Source organism: Oncorhynchus mykiss, chromosome 4 (genome assembly GCF_057628025.1).
Source record: "Oncorhynchus mykiss isolate SJ-2025 chromosome 4, ASM5762802v1, whole genome shotgun sequence".
In the NCBI taxonomy this organism is placed as follows: domain Eukaryota; kingdom Metazoa; phylum Chordata; class Actinopteri; order Salmoniformes; family Salmonidae; genus Oncorhynchus; species Oncorhynchus mykiss.
In genome coordinates this window covers 5,039,522-5,060,314 of record NC_143025.1, presented here as the reverse complement: position 1 = coordinate 5,060,314, position 20,793 = coordinate 5,039,522, and the positions used below count along the sequence as shown (strand labels likewise).

Sequence of the window (20,793 nt, the reverse complement as noted above, 5' to 3'; positions counted from 1 at the left end):
ACTGCCCTGTTGGAGCTAGAAACACAAGCATTGTTAGATATTACTGCCCTGTTGGAGCTAGAAACACAAGCATTGTTAGATATTACTGCCCTGTTGGAGCTAGAAACACAAGCATTGTTAGATATTACTGCCCTGTTGGAGCTAGAAACACAAGCATTGTTAGATATTACTGCCCTGTTGGAGCCAGGAACACAAGCATTGTTAGATATTACTGCCCTGTTGGAGCCAGGAACACAGCATTGTTAGATATTACTGCCCTGTTGGAGCTAGAAACACAAGCATTGTTAGATATTATGATGGAACACAGATTAGAGCCATAAAGGAGACTAGACATCTACCACCCCACTAGCACTATCAGATTAGAGCCATGATGGAGACTAGACATCTAACACCATCAGAATAGCACAATAAGGGAGACGAGACATCTACCACTAATATACAAAATTATCTGTGGTACTGTATATTAACTATATACCACACCTCCTCAGTCCTTATCTGTGGTACTGTATATTAACTATATACCACACCTCCTCAGTCCTTATCTGTGGTACTGTATATTAACTATATACCACACCTCCTCAGTCCTTATCTGTGGTACTGTATATTAACTATATACCACACCTCCTCAGTCCTTATCTGTGGTACTGTCTATTAACTATATACCACACCTCCTCAGTCCTTATCTGTGGTACTGTATATTAACTATATACCACACCTCCTCAGTCCTTATTGATTAATTACAACACATAGGTGTATTATAAGGCATTATAAAGGTCATTAAAATAATGATACATACGTACTTCATAGAAACTGTTACCCTTCACATATTCTAACAACTCACATTTTAAATTCATTATGTCATTTGTTCCATGTTAAGGGCTCTAACCTTGGAACAAAACTATTTGTCTCCCTCTTGCTGTTGCATGCAGTTCCTCTCTCTCTTCCTCCATTCCTCTAACCCCTCCCTCCTTCTAACCCCACCCCTCTGGCAGAACCAGGAAGTCCCTCCCCTTCCCACAAACTCTCTTCTGAGGAAACGAAACTGATCAGAGTCTCTGTGTCGTCTGTCTGTGTGACAGTGAACAACCGTCCAAATGGCTCAACAGGGAGTTCTGCTGGACCAGGACCAGTTCTGTTGTTCTGTCTGTCTGGATCTACTGAAGGAGCCGGTGGTTATTCCCTGTGGACACAGTTACTGTAGAAGCTGTATTGAGGGCTGCTGGGATCAGGATGTTCTGAAAGGGGTCTATAGCTGTCCTCAGTGCAGAGAGACTTTCACTCCAAGGCCTAATCTGAGGAAAAATAACATGTTGGCTGAAGTGGTTGAGAAACTGAGGAAGACAGGACTCCAAGCTGCTCCCCCTCCTGCTCTGTGCTATGCTGGACCTGGAGATGTGGCGTGTGATGTCTGCACTGGGACCAGAAAGCAGAAAGCCCTCATGTCCTGTCTGGCGTGTCTGGCCTCTTACTGTGAGACTCACCTCCAACCTCACTATGAATCTCCTGCTTTCAAGAAGCACAAGCTGGTCAAAGCCACGGCACAACTACAGGAGAAGATCTGCTCTCATCATGACAAACTGCTGGAGGTTTACTGTCGTACCAATCAGCAGTGTATCTGTCTGCTGTGTGTGATGGATGAACATAAAGGCCATGATACAGTGTCAGCTGCAGAAGAGAGGACTGAGAAACAGGTAAGACCAGAACAACTTGTAGGTGACTGTCTGATAAACAAAGAATTAAAGATACAGTAGGAACTAAATCTGTTTGAATATGAGATCATTATATTATATACAATATGAAATGAATCCACAAATAAGAACAGAAACCTTGAGTATATAGATATGTTAACCCAGATTCTCCAAAAGTATCACCATTTTCTAAAGTCAAACACTAATATCATTCTGAGTGGCCTTTTATGAGTCCAAAGTTAATTCTCAACCCCTTGATACATGAAGTCCTACCATAAAAACTATAATCATTCACATAGCAACATCATATAATATTGGGACTTCCATATAATATAAGGGACTTCCTCAGGATTGTAGACCTTCCTCTCTATGGGTCCTATGTCACATTACTATACTATTGATCTACTGGACTAATAAAGCTTGATAGCTCATTGAAGAGTGATTCTCCACAGAGGCAGCTGGGGATGAGTCAGCAGAAGGTCCAGCAGAGATTCCAGGAGAGAGAGAAGGAGCTGAAGGAGCTCCAACAGGCTGTGGAATCTTTCAAGGTGAGTATTGTTGACCAGAGGAGACACACCATTTCACTTCTCTCCTCCAGTCAGAGAGAGAGAGAGAGAGAGAGAGGGGCCCCTATCCAATCCCACTGACCCCACTGTTGGGAACAGGCTGTCTGGACCCCTTTCAGAGAATAGACTGGTTCATGTAACCAGCTGGGCTGCCTCATCACATAACCATGACGACTCATGTCCCCTATACATTAAAATGGAACTGTCTCTCTCTCAATTGAATTAAATTCATGGGGCTTTATTGGCATGGAAATATATGTTTACATTGCCAAAGCAAGTTTAATAGACAATAAACAAAAGTGAAATAAACAATCAGAAATTAACAGTAAACATTACACTTGGAAGTGATTTGGGGGATGGGGGAGGGTCTATTAGAAGTTAGTAGGACTCTTTTATTTTCTCAGAAGTACTGAGTTAGGTAGGAGGATTTAGAGTGGTGTAAACCGTGATTGAACACACTCCAGAACAGTAGGTGGCGCCATGCACCTTTAATGTTGGTTTGAGGACCTCCATTATATCATAGAAGAAGAAGTTGGTCTGTGAGGGTTTTGTTGTTCCTGAGGAGGGCTACTATTCTTTTCTATTTTGGTTTTCAAGTATTTTCAGAATGTATTAAAGCCAAAGCTAAAGCTTCCCTAAACAATTCAATATATCAGTCAATATATTTTCTCTGTGATTTATTTTCTCTCCGTCAACCGTTCCATCGCATCTTAACCGTCTTACCGGGCGGGCACTAGGACCCGGGGGAGGCTGCTGCTGCAGAGGCTGCTGCACCGCTCGTGACTGTCAGTCCTCCTTGTAGCTCATTGGTTAAGCTGTGGCTCGAGACTGTTAACAGTTAACGGACAGGAAACGGCTCTGACAGGACACATTCATGTCGAGGCAGTGATGTGAATGTGTGGTAAGTTAGAATAGAGAGAGAGAGTTTTCACTACTATAGACTTTGGTCATAATAAAAGCTTTGTTAACCAATAGGTTTTTATGTGAGGCTGCCTGTAAGTTACAGTGTAACAGACGTTACTAACGGTGTCTTTTAAATTGGACATAAGTTATGTGGCGATGATATCTAGTTAACGTTGTATTTAATGTAGTGTAATGACCTGACTAGATCATAAAGGAACAATTGTCCAGACAGAGGATTGAGTTACGAATTGACGGTTTATTAGCAACTTTACACAGGCTACTGTTTGGCCTTAGCTCACGCCAAATAAATGAAAGATACCCCACAAGCCAATCGGGACCTTCTCTTGTGAAGCCCAGACGTAAGAGAGAGAACAAAGGCTGAACCTTAACTTCCAATGCCCCGCCCCCTCCACGCCACTCCGCCAACCACCAGGATGCCCGGCATCAGAACATCCCAGGCATTCCTGTGATTGGCAGATAGCAGGTTGATTGGCATGTCGGACCCCGCGAACACTGGGAACTGGTAAGTACAACACAACCACCTACTAGCCGAACACATAACACACAGCTGTCTGTGCGGGTCGCTACAGTAGTTTTACTATCTGTGCCAGGCTATAAATGACACAGATAATATCTAGTTAACGTTGTATTTAATGTAGTTTTACTATCTGTGCCAGGCTATAAATGACACAGATAATATCTAGTTAACGTTGTATTTAATGTAGTTTTACTATCTGTGCCAGGCTATAAATGACACAGATAATATCTAGTTAACGTTGTATTTAATGTAGTTTTACTATCTGTGCCAGGCTATAAATGACACAGATAATATCTAGTTAACGTTGTATTTAATGTAGTTTTACTATCTGTGCCAGGCTATAAATGACAGATAATATCTAGTTGACGTTGTATTTAATGTAGTTTTACTATCTGTGCCAGGCTATAAATGACACAGATAATATCTAGTTAACGTTGTATTTAATTGATCACAGCTTTCTGCTTTCCATGTAGAGTTTTTGGTAAAAAACATTACATTTGACTATTTTGTCAGTAATGGCTGCAAAAATTGGAAAAAAATCTTAATTTATCTTTGTCAAACATGAGATGACACAAACACACAGAGACAGTGTTGTGGCAAAGCTACCAGGAAACTATCAATCATGGGAACATTGCTCAGATTTGAACATCTGACCCTGCTGGTGATATTGCAGAGAGAAGGGAGTATCTGAGGAGAATTGTTGTGGTCACATCAATGTTAGGAAGACAGGGACTCTCTTTCCGTGCCAATGATGAATCTAGTGAAAACACAAATAGAGGGAACTCTCAATAGTAAAACTAAAATAAAACTCAAACAACTTCCTAGATACATCATGCTGAACTGAGTTTACCAAGAACTACGGTATTGATGTCAAAACAGAAGACATGTTGGTGGACAGAAACTTTCTTTCCTGGAAAAGAGAGGCTGGTGTTCTGTACCTGTCTGTCCATGAGGGAGGAGAGTAGAGCAGGATCAAGAGGTGTTCTGTACCTGTCTGTCCAGGAGGGAGGAGAGTAGAGCAGGACCAAGAGGTGTTCTGTACCTGTCTGTCCAGGAGGGAGGAGAGTAGAGCAGGACCAAGAGGTGTTCTGTACCTGTCTGTCCAGGAGGGAGGAGAGTAGAGCAGGACCAAGAGGTGTTCTGTACCTGTCTGTCCAGGAGGGAGGAGAGTAGAGCAGGACCAAGAGGTGTTCTGTACCTGTCTGTCCAGGAGGGAGGAGAGTAGAGCAGGACCAAGAGGTGTTCTGTACCTGTCTGTCCAGGAGGGAGGAGAGTATAGAGCAGGACCAAGAGGTGTTCTGTACCTGTCTGTCCAGGAGGGAGGAGAGTAGAGCAGGACCAAGAGGTGTTCTGTACCTGTCTGTCCAGGAGGGAGGAGAGAAGAGCAGGACCAAGAGGTGTTCTGTACCTGTCTGTCCAGGAGGGAGGAGAGTAGAGCAGGACCAAGAGGTGTTCTGTACCTGTCTGTCCAGGAGGGAGGACAAGGCCTGGTGGACCTGGAGAGCAGGATGGCAGAGGTCTGACTCAATGAGGTGTAGATAGAGTGAGACAGTAGGTTCAGTAGTCTATCTCTCTCTCCGTCTCTCTCTCTGTCTCTTTCTCTCTCTCTCTTTCTCTGTCTCTCTCTCTCTCTCTCTCCAGCGCTCTGCACAGTCAGCAGTGGAGGACAGTGATCAGATCTTTACAGAGCTGATCCGCTCCATTGAGAGAAGGAGCTCTGAGGTGAAGGAGCTGATCAGAGCCCAAGAGAAGGCTCAAGTGAGTCAAGCTGAAGGACTCCTGGAGCAACTGAAGCAGGAGATAGCTGAGCTGAGGAAGAGAAGCACTGAGCTGGAGCAGCTCTCACACACAGAGGATCACATCCATTTCCTCCAGGTAACTAAACTGTCTTGTTACATGTGATATGAAATTAACTTCATGTGGAACTATTCATCTCAATCATTATGTTGTCCTGTCTCTCTTTCCCTGTCTGTCCCTCTTTCCCTCTCTGTCGGTCTCTCCCTCTCTCTGTCGGTCTCTCCCTCTCTCTGTCTGTCCGTCCCTCTCCCTGTCCGTCCCTCTCCCTCTCTCCCTGTCCGTCCCTCTCCCTCTCTCCCTGTCCGTCCCTCTCCCTCTCTCTCTGTCGTCCCTCTCTCTCTGTCCATCCCTGTCGCTCCCTCTCTCTCTGTCGTCCCTCTCTCTCTGTCCATCCCTGTCGCTCCCTCTCTCTCTCTGTCTGTCCGTTCCTCTCTCTCTGTCCGTCCCTCTCTCTCTCTCTGTCCATCCCTCTCTCTCTCGGTCCGTCCCTTTCTCTCTCTGTCCGTCCCTTTCTCTCTCTGTCCGTCCCTTTCTCTCTCTGTCCGTCCCTCTCTCTCTCTGTCCACCCCTCTCTCTCTCTGTCCACCCCTCTCTCTCTCTGTCCACCCCTCTCTCTCTCGGTCCGTCCCTCTCTCTCTCTCTGTCCGTCCCTCTCTCTCTCTGTCCACCCCTCTCTCTCTCTGTCCGTCCCTTTCTCTCTCTGTCTCTGTCCACCTCTCTCTCTCTCTGTCCACCTCTCTCTCTCTCTGTCCACCTCTCTCTCTCTGTCCACCCCTCTCTCTCTCTGTCCACCCCTCTCTCTCTCTGTTCGTCCCTCTCTCTCTCTCTCTCTGTCGTCCGTCTCTCTCTCTCTCTCTCTGCCGTCCCTCTCTCTCTCTCTGTCGTCCCTCTCTCTCTGTCGTCCCTCTCTCTCTCTGTCCGTCCCTCTCTCTCTCTCTGTCCGTCCCTCTCTCTCTCTCTGTCCGTCCCTCTCTCTCTCTCTGTCCGTCCCTCTCTCCCTCTCTGTCCGTCCTTCCCTCTCTCTCTCTCTGTCCGTCCTTCCCTCTCTCTGTTGTCTCTCTCTCTCTCTCTCTCTCTCTGTCTGTCCGTCCCTCTCTCTCTCTCTGTCCGTCCCTCTCCCTCTCTCTCTGTCCGTCCCCCTCTCTCTCTCTCTCTCTCTCTCTCTCTCTGTCCGTCCCTCTCTCTCTCTCTCTCTCTCTCTCTCTCTGTCGTCCCTCTCTCTCTCTGTCCGTCCCTCTCTCTCTCTGTCCGTCCCTCTCTCTCTGTCCGTCCCTCTCTCTCTCTGTCCGACCCTCTCTCTCTCTGTCTGACCCTCTCTCTCTCTGTCTGACCCTCTCTCTCTCTGTCTGACCCTCTCTCTCTCTGTCTGACCCTCTCTCTCTCTGTCTGACCCTCTCTCTCTCTCTCTGACCCTCTCTCTCTCTGTCTGACCCTCTCTCTCTCTGTCTGACCCTCTCTCTCTCTGTCTGACCCTCTCTCTCTCTCTGTCTGACCCTCTCTCTCTCTGTCTGACCCTCTCTCTCTCTGTCTGACCCTCTCTCTCTCTGTCTGACCCTCTCTCTCTCTGTCCGACCCTCTCTCTCTCTGTCCGACCCTCTCTCTCTCTGTCCGACCCTCTCTCTCTCTGTCCGACCCTCTCTCTCTCTGTCCGACCCTCTCTCTCTCTGTCTGACCCTCTCTCTCTCTCTTCCTCTCTCTGTCTCTGTCTCTCCCTCTCTCTGTCCCTGTCTCTCCCTCTCTCTGTCCCTGTCTCTGTCGGTCTCTCGCTCTCTCTGTCTCTCCCTCTCTCTGTCCCTGTCTCTGTCGGTCTCTCCCTCTCTCTGTCTCTCCCTCTCTCCGTTCCTTTCTCTCCCTCTCTCTCTGTCTCTCCCTCTCTCTGTCTCTTCCTCTCTCTTTCCTCGTCTCTCCCTCTCTCTGTCCCTGTCTCTTCCTCTCTCTGTCCCTGTCTCTCCCTCTCTCTGTCCCTGTCTCTCCCTCTCTCTGTCCCTGTCTCTCCCTCTCTCCGTCCCTGTCTCTCCCTCTCTCCGTCCCTGTCTCTCCCTCTCTCCGTCCCTGTCTCTCTCTCTGTCCATCCCTGTCGCTCCCTCTCTCTCTCTGTCCGTTCCTCTCTCTCTGTCCGTCCCTCTCTCTCTCTCTGTCCACCCCTCTCTCTCTCTGTCCACCCCTCTCTCTCTCTGTCCACCCCTCTCTCTCTCGGTCCGTCCCTCTCTCTCTCTGTCCGTCCCTTTCTCTCTCTGTCCGTCCCTTTCTCTCTCTGTCCGTCCCTCTCTCTCTCTGTCCGTCCCTCTCTCTCTCTGTCCACCCCTCTCTCTCTCTGTCCACCCCTCTCTCTCTCTCTCTGTCCGTCCCTCTCTCTCTCTGTCCACCCCTCTCTCTCTCTGTCCGTCCCTTTCTCTCTCTGTCTCTGTCTCTCTCTCTCTCTGTCCACCTCTCTCTCTCTCTGTCCACCCCTCTCTCTCTCTGTCCACCCCTCTCTCTCTCTGTTCGTCCCTCTCTCTCTCTGTTCGTCCCTCTCTCTCTCTCTCTCTGTCGTCCGTCTCTCTCTCTCTCTCTCTGCCGTCCCTCTCTCTCTCTCTGTCGTCCCTCTCTCTCTGTCGTCCCTCTCTCTCTCTGTCCGTCCCTCTCTCTCTCTCTGTCCGTCCCTCTCTCTCTCTCTGTCCGTCCCTCTCTCTCTCTCTGTCCGTCCCTCTCTCCCTCTCTGTCCGTCCCTCTCTCCCTCTCTGTCCGTCCTTCCCTCTCTCTCTCTCTGTCCGTCCTTCCCTCTCTCTGTTGTCCCTCTCTCTCTCTCTCTCTCTCTGTCTGTCCGTCCCTCTCTCTCTCTCTCTGTCCGTCCCTCTCCCTCTCTCTCTGTCCGTCCCTCTCTCTCTCTCTCTCTCTCTCTCTCTCTGTCGTCCCTCTCTCTCTCTGTCCGTCCCTCTCTCTCTCTGTCCGTCCCTCTCTCTCTGTCCGTCCCTCTCTCTCTGTCCGTCCCTCTCTCTCTGTCCGTCCCTCTCTCTCTCTGTCCGACCCTCTCTCTCTCTGTCTGACCCTCTCTCTCTCTGTCTGACCCTCTCTCTCTCTGTCTGACCCTCTCTCTCTCTGTCTGACCCTCTCTCTCTCTGTCTGACCCTCTCTCTCTCTGTCTGACCCTCTCTCTCTCTCTCTGACCCTCTCTCTCTCTGTCTGACCCTCTCTCTCTCTGTCTGACCCTCTCTCTCTCTGTCTGACCCTCTCTCTCTCTGTCTGACCCTCTCTCTCTCTGTCTGACCCTCTCTCTCTGTCTGACCCTCTCTCTCTCTGTCTGACCCTCTCTCTCTCTGTCCGACCCTCTCTCTCTCTGTCCGACCCTCTCTCTCTCTGTCCGACCCTCTCTCTCTCTGTCTGACCCTCTCTCTCTCTGTCTCTTCCTCTCTCTGTCTCTCCCTCTCTCTGTCCCTGTCTCTCCCTCTCTCTGTCCCTGTCTCTGTCGGTCTCTCGCTCTCTCTGTCTCTCCCTCTCTCTGTCCCTGTCTCTGTCGGTCTCTCCCTCTCTCTGTCTCTCCCTCTCTCCGTTCCTTTCTCTCCCTCTCTCCCTCTCTCTGTCTCTTCCTCTCTCTTTCCTCGTCTCTCCCTCTCTCTGTCCCTGTCTCTTCCTCTCTCTGTCCCTGTCTCTCCCTCTCTCTGTCCCTGTCTCTCCCTCTCTTTGTCCCTGTCTCTCGCTCTCTCCGTCCCTGTCTCTCCCTCTCTCCGTCCCTGTCTCTCCCTCTCTCCGTCCCTGTCTCTCCCTCTCTCCGTCCCTGTCTCTCTCTCTGTCCATCCCTGTCGCTCCCTCTCTCTCTCTGTCTGTCCGTTCCTCTCTCTCTGTCCGTCCCTCTCTCTCTCTCTGTCCACCCCTCTCTCTCTCTGTCCACCCCCCTCTCTCTCTGTCCACCCCCCTCTCTCTCTGTCCACCCCTCTCTCTCTCTGTCCGTCCCTCTCTCTCTCTGTCCACCCCTCTCTCTCTCTGTCCACCCCTCTCTCTCTCTGTCCACCCCTCTCTCTCTCTGTCCACCCCTCTCTCTCTCGGTCCGTCCCTCTCTCTCTCTCTGTCCGTCCCTCTCTCTCTCTGTCCACCCCTCTCTCTCTCTGTCCGTCCCTTTCTCTCTCTGTCTCTGTCTCTCTCTCTCTCTCTCTCTGTCCACCTCTCTCTCTCTCTGTCCACCCCTCTCTCTCTCTGTTCGTCCCTCTCTCTCTCTCTCTCTGTCCACCTCTCTCTCTCTCTGTCCACCCCTCTCTCTCTCTGTCCACCCCTCTCTCTCTCTGTTCGTCCCTCTCTCTCTCTCTCTCTGTCGTCCGTCTCTCTCTCTCTCTCTCTGCCGTCCCTCTCTCTCTCTCTGTCTGTCCGTTCCTCTCTCTCTGTCCGTCCCTCTCTCTCTCTCTGTCCACCCCTCTCTCTCTCTGTCCACCCCCCTCTCTCTCTGTCCACCCCTCTCTCTCTCTGTCCGTCCCTCTCTCTCTCTGTCCACCCCTCTCTCTCTCTGTCCACCCCTCTCTCTCTCTGTCCACCCCTCTCTCTCTCGGTCCGTCCCTCTCTCTCTCTCTGTCCGTCCCTCTCTCTCTCTGTCCACCCCTCTCTCTCTCTGTCCGTCCCTTTCTCTCTCTGTCTCTGTCTCTCTCTCTCTCTCTCTCTGTCCACCTCTCTCTCTCTCTGTCCACCCCTCTCTCTCTCTGTTCGTCCCTCTCTCTCTCTCTCTCTGTCCACCTCTCTCTCTCTCTGTCCACCCCTCTCTCTCTCTGTCCACCCCTCTCTCTCTCTGTTCGTCCCTCTCTCTCTCTCTCTCTGTCGTCCGTCTCTCTCTCTCTCTCTCTGCCGTCCCTCTCTCTCTCTCTGTCGTCCCTCTCTCTCTGTCGTCCCTCTCTCTCTCTGTCCGTCCCTCTCTCTCTCTCTCTGTCCGTCCCTCTCTCTCTCTCTGTCCTTCCCTCTCTCTCTCTGTCCGACCCTCTCTCTCTCTGTCCGACCCTCTCTCTCTCTGTCCGACCCTCTCTCTCTCTGTCTGACCCTCTCTCTCTCTGTCTCTTCCTCTCTCTGTCTCTGTCTCTCCCTCTCTCTGTCCCTGTCTCTCCCTCTCTCTGTCCCTGTCGGTCTCTCGCTCTCTCTGTCTCTCCCTCTCTCTGTCCCTGTCTCTGTCGGTCTCTCCCTCTCTCTGTCTCGCCCTCTCTCCGTTCCTTTCTCTCCCTCTCTCTCTCCCTCTCTCTGTCTCTTCCTCTCTCTTTCCTCGTCTCTCCCTCTCTCTGTCCCTGTCTCTTCCTCTCTCTGTCCCTGTCTCTTCCTCTCTCTGTCCCTGTCTCTCCCTCTCTCTGTCCCTGTCTCTCCCTCTCTCTGTCCCTGTCTCTCCCTCTCTCTGTCCCTGTCTCTCCCTCTCTCCGTCCCTGTCTCTCCCTCTCTCCGTCCCTGTCTCTCCCTCTCTCCGTCCCTGTCTCTCCCTCTCTCCGTCCCTGTCTCTCCGTCCCTGTCTCTCCCTCTCTCTGTCGGTCTCTCCCTCTCTCCGTCCCTGTCTCTCCCTCTCTCCGTCCCTGTCTCTCCCTCTCTCCGTCCCTGTCTCTCCCTCTCTCCGTCCCTGTCTCTCCCTCTCTCTGTCCCTGTCTCTCCCTCTCTCTGTCGGTCTCTCCCTCTCTCTGTCCCTGTCTCTCCCTCTCTCTGTCCCTGTCTCTCCCTCTCTCTGTCCAGAGGTATCAGTCTCTCTCTCTCTCTCCAGAGTTATCAGTCTCTCTCTCTCTCTCTCTCTCTCCAGAGTTATCAGTCTCTCTCTCTCTCTCTCTCTCTCTCTCCAGAGTTATCAGTCTCTCTCTCTCTCTCTCTCCAGAGTTATCAGTCTCTCTCCAGTATCAGTGTATCTTCAGACTTACCCAGCATCGTTGTCCGTCCTCTTCAGTACTTTGGAGATGTGAGTAAGACTGTGTCTGAACTGAGAGAGAAACTAGAAGACTTCCTTAAAGGAGAATGGACCAAGATCTCCACTACAGGTGTGTTGAAAACAATAAGAACATCAACTTTAGACCATTGAAAGTTCCCTACTAGTCATATACATGTGGAATATGGTCTGATGATAACATTCCCTCTCTCTGTCAATGTGTTTGTGTGTCTGTAGTGAATATAGTGGATGTTGTACTGCCTCCAGAGCCCAAGACCAGAGAACAGTTGTTACAATGTGAGTCTCTTTATTGTGAAGTAACTAACAGTCTCTTTTTACTGACACTCCTAACAATCCCTCTAGAAATATATAGCAATAGTAGATCTAATCAAAGACTGGGTATCTATCTGACTCCTCATATTTCTCTGATTTGATCTCTGCTGTGCTCTAATCAAAGACAGGGTAGATACAGTATCTGACTTAACTTATTGTTCTGACTCCCCTCATTGGTCTCTGCTCTTCTCCCAGATTCCTGTCATCTCACACTGGACCCAAACACAGCACACACACTCCTCTCTCTGTCTAAAGGGAACAGAAAGGTGACCAGTACATACCAAGTCCAACCATATCCTGACCATCCAGACAGATTCACCAACTGGTACCAGGTTCTGTGTAGAGAGGGTCTGTCTGGACGCTGTTACTGGGAGGTGGAATGGACTGGTTATGTTGATACAGCAGTCTCATATAAAGACATCAGCAGAACAGAGAGAGGTAATGATAGTGGATTTGGACTCAATAACAAGTCCTGGAGTTTAGATTACTATAGTGGTGGTTATTGGTTCAGACACAATAATGTTGAGACTAAAGTATCAGGCCCTCAGTCCTCCAGAGTAGGAGTGTACCTGGATCACAAGGCAGGTACTCTGTCCTTCTACAGTGTCTCTGACACAATGACCCTCCTCCACAGAGTCCAGACCACATTCACTCAGCCCCTGTATCCTGGGTTTGGTCTCGATGGTACTGCTGAGCTGGTTAAACTGTAGTAGGGTCCACATAGATACTAGTCATGCTGGTGTAGTCTATAGCTGAGCTGGTTAAACTGTAGTAGGGTCCACATAGATACTAGTCATGCTGGTGTAGTCTATAGCTGAGCTGGTTAAACTGTAGTAGGTTCCACATAGATACTAGTCATGCTGGTGTAGTCTATAGCTGAGCTGGTTAAACTGTAGTAGGGTCCACATAGATACTAGTCATGCTGGTGTAGTCTATAGCTGAGCTGGTTAAACTGTAGTAGGGTCCACATAGATACTAGTCATGCTGGTGTAGTCTATAGCTGAGCTGGTTAAACTGTAGTAGGGTCCACATAGATACTAGTCATGCTGGTGTAGTCTATAGCTGAGCTGGTTAAACTGTAGTAGGGTCCACATAGATACTAGTCATGCTGGTGTAGTCTATAGCTGAGCTGGTTAAACTGTAGTAGGGTCCACATAGATACTAGTCATGCTGGTGTAGTCTATAGCTGAGCTGGTTAAACTGTAGTAGGGTCCACATAGATACTAGTCATGCTGGTGTAGTCTATAGCTGAGCTGGTTAAACTGTAGTAGGGTCCACATAGATACTAGTCATGCTGGTGTAGTCTATAGCTGAGCTGGTTAAACTGTAAACTGATTTGTTATTTATTAAAATTCAATACAATGTTTTAATCTTGTACATTTCCATGAATCATGATGTCTGGTGTTGATGTATATTGGTTGTCATTCAGAACCATTGATATGTTTTCTCAGTTGGTTCTCTGTCTCTATGTAATTCTCCTCAGTATCATTGATCAGCTTGTTGGCTCGGTCCTAATTGATGTGTTCTCTGTCACCTGGAGCTGCATGGAAAATGGTCCAGGAACTAAAGGACAATTCAGGACTAGTCAGCCCACTACAAGCTGGTATCACTTACTTTCTACTAAACTATATGGTCTGGTTTCCCAGACACAGATGAATCCTAGTCCTGGACTAAACAGTATGTTCAATGTAGATGTCCAGGAAACCGGCCCTAAATGTGTCATCTTTCATCCTCCCATACTGCTCAGTCCAGCAACATTAAACCTGTCCAGCAGGTGGTGCTGTTGACCAAACAATAAAACCAGCAGATATCTTGACTTGCCACTCAGTATATCAGTAATGTTCAGAATTGTACTTTAATATCATTGGAGATTGATGGTCTTTTTAATCCACTATCCAGAGTCAGGAACAGATGAAGTTAGGTCTGCTACTGTTCAGTGATTAAATATGATTTATGGTGATGGGAAATAATAAAAAACACTCAACTTCATCTAGTAATAGTTTTCCTTTGTTATTTATTCCAAGGTGTGTCTTTAACTTGTAAATGTATTGTGTGGAGGTGAGCTAGTGGTGTGGCTGATAGGATAGAATGAAAAGGGAGGATGGGAGGGGAAATGGGCAGATATATCAGACAGATGAGAGAGAGATTTTCATCCAGGAGTTAGTGTCTCTGTTCCAAATAGCTCCCTACTCCCTGCGTAGTGCACTAGGCTTCTTATAACCAGGTCTAAAGTAGTGTTCTAGATGTTAGATGGTTTCTCCCTGTCATCACAACATGACAATATGGTCATGACTTTAGTGGTTTCCTCCCCCTTTGTTTTTAGTGTTATTGTGTTATGTGTGTTGTCAGGGTTGTTCCTCTGTGTTCCTCATTGAAAATCCATTAACAATGAATCACAAACTAATTATATTCCAGTTGTGTTCAGACAACTTGATGTCTGACGTCCCCCAGTTCTGTTCAGACCCATTGAACTGGGTCACATTCTGAATGGTGACTTGTATTGATAGTCCATACTGGACCTGACTGTGGTTAACCAGACTGGAGGGGTTCTGATCACATATTCCCTCATCTCCACAACTTCACCTGATGTTCTCCCTGTGTGTCTGTGTGTGTGTGTGTGTGTTAAGGGAATTTTTATCAATGATGACTAATTATGTACACATTTCAATCAGGACTGACTATAATGCTATTATGTACTGTACATATGAATTTTCTCTCTTGCTCCCATTCCCAATTGTATATAATATAGTCAGGAGTTTAGAACAGTGCCTTGGTACAAATGGATGAACTATCTCCAGACTGTCTAGAATGCTAATCTACACGGACTGACCTTGGCTACAGGCGAGGAGGGAAGGCTCGAGAACTATAGGGCCTCTCTACCGGTGTCATGAAGAGATAGAACATTTAGAAAACGCTGACGTCATTTTCAGTTTATAACCTGTGGAAAAATGTGTATATACCAGTACTCTCTTGAATTAAACGCTGTTACCTGACTTTTAAGACCGGGGCTCTGTCCATTCTTATAAAATATATAGGGTCTTACAATCCCATGGAATGTATTGACAGAGTAATTAATTCTGATTGGGAAACAATATTTAGAATTCCACTAACAATTGGTCGGGAGCCGGGATCTAAAAATCCGTCCATCTGGAGGATGCCGGGAAAAAAACGTTAATAAAAAAATATATAAAAAAAAAAAAGACCTGACTTCTGAATTGAGGTTAAAAACAGGCCCGGTGTTCGAAAGGGAGGTGACAGATTCAAACGAACAGCTTTTCCCAGTCGGCAGCAGGTCAGTCGGCAGTAGGTCAGTCGGGCAGCAGGTCAGTCGGCAGTAGGTCAGTAGGGCAGCAGGTCAGTCGGCAGTAGGTCAGTAGGGCAGCAGGTCAGTCGGCAGTAGGTCAGTAGGGCAGCAGGTCAGTCGGCAGCAGGTCAGTCGGCAGTAGGTCAGTAGGGCAGCAGGTCAGTCGGCAGTAGGTCAGTCGGGCAGCAGGTCAGTCGGCAGTAGGTCAGTAGGGCAGCAGGTCAGTCGGCAGTAGGTCAGTAGGGCAGCAGGTCAGTCGGCAGTAGGTCAGTAGGGCAGCAGGTCAGTCGGCAGCAGGTCAGTCGGCAGTAGGTCAGTAGGGCAGCAGGTCAGTCGGCAGTAGGTCAGTCGGCAGCAGGTCAGTCGGCAGTAGGTCAGTAGGGCAGCAGGTCAGTCGGCAGTAGGTCAGTAGGGCAGCAGGTCAGTCGGCAGCAGGTCAGTAGGGCAGCAGGTCAGTCGGCAGCAGGTCAGTAGGTCAGTCGGCAGCAGGTCAGCAGGTCAGTAGCCTTTATTCTTGAATTTGGGAGGGATTATTTAGGATATTTATTGATTAAAATGTTATAAAGGAGTTGGATTTGATCAATAATAGGTGCTTTTTTGCGACAATTTGAAGATAGACTGAATGAGTTACATGAAACATCGAGGGATTTAAAACGAATGATGTGAACAGATAATCAGAATTATTGGGTTTCGTTGTAAAAGTTTGGGTTAAGGGGATTTCCCTGTTCCCAGTGACAAGGTATCTTAAAGGGGTACACTCACATATGGATTATTATGAGTTTTAATTAGACAAGTGAATAACGTATTGGGAATAGAGTCGTAATTAAAATACTAAGTCAAAGACGAGACAGTTACTAGATCAAAATGAATTCTAAATAATAACGAAGAGACAATTACGATCTATACCCATCGAAATGTTTTATAAAATTAGCCAATTTAGAGATATGGGTTGGGGTGATAAATTATAATTCAAGATTCGAACAGATGTGATAAATTAGGTTTGGTTTATAGAACAACAATTATTTACAATTCATTGAAAGTCGCTACGAATTGGGCTGAGGTTGAGCGCTTGATGATGACGTCACTAGCGAAGCACTATTGGTCACCACGGAAATTACGTTGTGAATGGGGGTAAAGGAGAAAATTGTTTGTCTGTTAATGTGTGCATTAGTGGTTCGAGTCACTTTTCAGAAGTTGATAAAAAATTACAAAATACATTTTTAACAGTAATTTGAGAGTCGCCAGGATAGTCAGGAAAGATGCTAAAAACTAGCAGCTGATACGGTAGGTGGGCATCATAGATTTGTGGCGTTTATTAGGCTATGAGAGAGGGAGACTAGATGTCTGAATCGTAAAACATGGTGATAATGGATTCTGATGGTTGTCGATTCCAGGTTTGGTTGTTTATGTAACACCAGTGAATGTGAGCACTGTTTCCATAGTGTGGAACCACGTTAGGATATTTAAAGTTTGAAAAGCCTCTATAGAAAAACATAACTGCATATGTTTCAGGAAATTAGCTAGGTTGAATTTGGTTATTCGAGCTTTGCCCCTGATACGTAGACATCTGTAACAGGGGCAATAGTTTATTTTTTATTTTTTCCCCTTGAGGAACTAACAGATGTAAACGTGAGATCTCTGAGTAATTTTGCCATCTGAAGCATTATAAGTAGTGAGTTTTCGTATAGTTTGTTAAAAGTGGTTTGTTCATTTGTTTACTGGTTATGGTCAATTTTAGGGTTTGATTTAACTTAGTTAAACATTGTGTTCTGGCGTGTTTAGGTAGGATTCTCTGTTCCGGGACGGATGGGAGTTACCTAGAATAAGTAAATTAAAGGAGCCATGGGAGAATGCGAATGCATATTTATTAAATATCGGGGATTAAATTACGGATTTCTTACACTGAGAAATGTACGACATTTGCAGCAGAGGGAAAAAGTAAGACATTGGATAATAATGTTATCAGGTTAATTGTATCTAAGGGAAGACATTGGATAATAATGTTATCAGGTTAATTGTATCTAAGGGAAGCATTGGATAATAATGTTATCAGGTTAATTGTATCTAAGGGAAGCATTGGATAATAATGTTATCAGGTTAATTGTATCTAAGGGAAGCATTGGATAATAATGTTATCAGGTTAATTGTATCTAAGGGAAGACATTGGATAATAATGTTATCAGGTTAATTGTATCTAAGGGAAGACATTGGATAATAATGTTATCAGGTTAATTGTATCTAAGGGAAGACATTGGATAATAATGTTATCAGGTTAATTGTATCTAAGGGAAGACATTGGATAATAATGTTATCAGGTTAATTGTATCTAAGGGAAGACATTGGATAATAATGTTATCAGGTTAATTGTATCTAAGGGAAGACATTGGATAATAATGTTATCAGGTTAATTGTATCTAAGGGAAGACATTGGATAATAATGTTATCAGGTTAATTGTATCTAAGGGAAGACATTGGATAATAATGTTATCAGGTTAATTGTATCTAAGGGAAGACATTGGATAATAATGTTATCAGGTTAATTGTATCTAAGGGAAGACATTGGATAATAATGTTATCAGGTTAATTGTATCTAAGGGAAGACATTGGATAATAATGTTATCAGGTTAATTGTATCTAAGGGAAGACATTGGATAATAATGTTATCAGGTTAATTGTATCTAAGGGAAGACATTGGATAATAATGTTATCAGGTTAATTGTATCTAAGGGAAGCATGTTCATTTAGGTAAACATACACGTAGACGATGTTTAAAACTGATTAATGATTTGAGTCAAAGGGGAATTATCAATAGGTTTAGTTATAGTTCACTTATCGAGTTTCTGAATCGAAGTAGCATAGTGAATGCTAGTTAGGCGTGTTGTGTCTCACTTTTAGAAGCCTCCTGGGATTATAATTTTGGGGAGAGTGGGGGAGAGAGCGGCCATAAACGACCAAATTGAAAAAGGTCTGCAAATATATACACATAAAACAATTGTTAGAACTATTTGTTTTAGTGCAAAGGTATTTTAAAGAGGACGCTCACATATGGAACCTTATGAGTTTTTATTTTATGGGTTTTAATTACACAGGTGATTATTTTTATTTTAAGAATAAAGGGTTCTTTAATATGTCTAATATGGTATGACCTTTTGACCTTATCGTGGCTATCTTTAGGGGTCTGATCAGCCCCGGGGGAGAGCCATTTGAATAATGAATTATGGTCAGTTGGGTTACTAATTTTAAGGTAAAATAATTATAATGGAGTGTTAGTTTGGGGTTTAGAATTATTGTTTGAATCACTGAAGCCGATTTACAATATTAGCTGGGAAGTTTTTGAATTGGCTATTATGGATTTGATATTACAACAGAAAATAGTTCTATTTATCATTGAGAATAAATAGGGGTGATAAATGACTGTAGATACGGTATTCCATGTTATTGTCAGATAGAATACTGAGGATCCCTGAAGGAAAGAGCTTGTAAAGTGTAGGAAGGATTTCGATATGGTTAGCATTTGTTCAGGCTCTGGGTAACCATTAGGAGGTCTTTTAAATAGTATTACATTTGACAGGAATATAGGACATCTGTGGTGATTTAGGATTATTGTCAGGATTAAGATAGATTGATTAAGGAAATGTAAGGACTTTAGAGAAAAGCCACTGATAGACATGTTTTTTCTAAAATCAATGATTTTAGATAGTCAAACAGTGAGATCAAAGGGTGGATATGATCAATGTATTATGGGCTACATTCACCTGTGTGACTGTTTTAGTTTTAGGGGGCTGTTGTCTAATTCCCTGTGTATGAGGCCTTATTTCCAGGACTCTGGAGAAATCTATGACAATAGATGGTGCGGTGTGGGACGATTCCAGGTTCTGACCCGTGGAGGACTGAATGCATGTCTACAGAACAAGTGGACGAATCTGGATCTTTTATTTGTGGGGAATTTATATTTGATGAGACCATTTTGGATGTTTAGGGAGACTAGGTTGTATCCCATCTCAATATTAGACTGTTTTTTAATGAAGATTGTAACGAAAATCCTGATAAGAAGAGTTATGATTCTGATGTAGGCCTGAGAAACAGTCATGGCGAATGCAAGTGTTGGGTTATGTTTAGGTGATGTTTTGATGACAAGAAATATCTCTAATAAAAATAGAAATGGGCTTTTTAATATTACAATATAACTACAATGTGTGATTGGCTGTAGAATATTTAATCAAAGGGTGGATATGTTCAGGGAATTTTATCAATGATGACTAATTATGTAAACATTTCAATCAGGACTGACTAGTCCAAATGCTATTATGTACTGTACATATATGAATTTTCTCTCTTGCTCCCATTCCCAATTGTATATAATATAGTCAGGAGTTTAGTAACAATGACGGTCTGTTCCTTTGTACAAATGAATGAACTATCTCCAGATGGGAGGGACGGACTATCTCCAGACTGTCTAGAATGCTGATTTACAAGGACTGACCTTGGCTTCAGGCGAGGAGGGAAGGCTCGAGAACTATAGAGCCTCTCTACCGGTGTCATGAAGAGATAGAACATTTAGAAAACGCTGACGTCATTTTCAGTTTATAACCTGTGGTAAAACATGGAATGCATTGACAGAGTAATTCATTCTGATTGGGAAATAATACAGAGAAATTGTTAGAATTCCTCTAACATTGTCCTAATATTTTCTTCTATTTTTTCTATTTGCCCTCTGTGAGCCAGGAACACAAGCATTGTTAGATATTACTGCCCTGTTGGAGCTAGAAACACAAGCATTGTTAGATATTACTGCCCTGTTGGAGCCAGGAACACAAGCATTGTTAGATATTACTGCCATGTTGGAGTCAGAAACACAAGCATTGTTAGATATTACTGCCCTGTTGGAGTCAGGAACACAAGCATTGTTAGATATTACTGCCCTGTTGGAGCTAGAAACACAAGCATTATTAGATATTACTGCACTGTTGGAGCTAGAAACACAAGCATTGTTAGATATTACTGCCCTGTTGGAGCCAGGAACACAAGCATTGTTAGATATTACTGCCCTGTTGGAGCTAGGAACACAAGCATTGTTAGATATTACTGCCCTGTTGGAGCTAGAAACACAAGCATTGTTAGATATTACTGCCCTGTTGGAGCTAGAAACACAAGCATTGTTAGATATTACTGCCCTGTTGGAGTCAGGAACACAAGCATTGTTAGATATTACTGCCCTGTTGGAGCTAGAAACACAAGCATTGTTAGATATTACTGCCCTGTTGGAGCCAGGAACACAAGCATTGTTAGATATTACTGCCCTGTTGGAGCTAGGAACACAAGCATTGTTAGATATTACTGCCCTGTTGGAGCTAGAAACACAAGCATTGTTAGATATTACTGCCCTGTTGGAGCTAGAAACACAAGCATTGTTAGATATTACTGCCCTGTTGGAGTCAGGAACACAAGCATTGTTAGATATTACTGCCCTGTTGGAGCTAGAAACACAAGCATTGTTAGATATTACTGCCCTGTTGGAGCTAGAAACACAAGCATTGTTAGATATTACTGCCCTGTTGGAGCCAGGAACACAAGCATTGTTGGATATTACTGCCCTGTTGGAGCTAGAAACACAAGCATTGTTAAATATTACTGCCCTGTTGGAGCCAGGAACACAAGCATTGTTGGATATTACTGCCCTGTTGGAGCCAGGAACACAAGCATTGTTGGAGCCAGGAACACAAGCATTGTTAGATATTACTGCCCTGTTGGAGCTAGAAACACAAGCATTGTTAGATATTACTGCCCTGTTGGAGCCAGGAACACAAGCATTGTTA

At 45.6% G+C, this 20,793-nt stretch overlaps 1 protein-coding gene across 1 annotated transcript; it reads left to right on the top strand.

Moving 5' to 3' along the window:
- The first annotated feature begins 1,021 nt into the window (after positions 1-1,021).
- Positions 1,022-13,662, top strand: LOC149983674 (E3 ubiquitin-protein ligase TRIM16-like). Its single transcript, XM_090230907.1, has 6 exons — positions 1,022-1,691; positions 2,141-2,236; positions 5,337-5,570; positions 11,293-11,452; positions 11,578-11,637; positions 11,869-13,662. The coding sequence occupies exons 1-6, from the start codon at positions 1,095-1,097 to the stop codon at positions 12,381-12,383; spliced, it is 1,662 nt and encodes a 553-aa protein (XP_090087033.1). The 5' UTR covers positions 1,022-1,094; the 3' UTR covers positions 12,384-13,662.
- Positions 13,663-20,793: the final 7,131 nt, after the last annotated feature.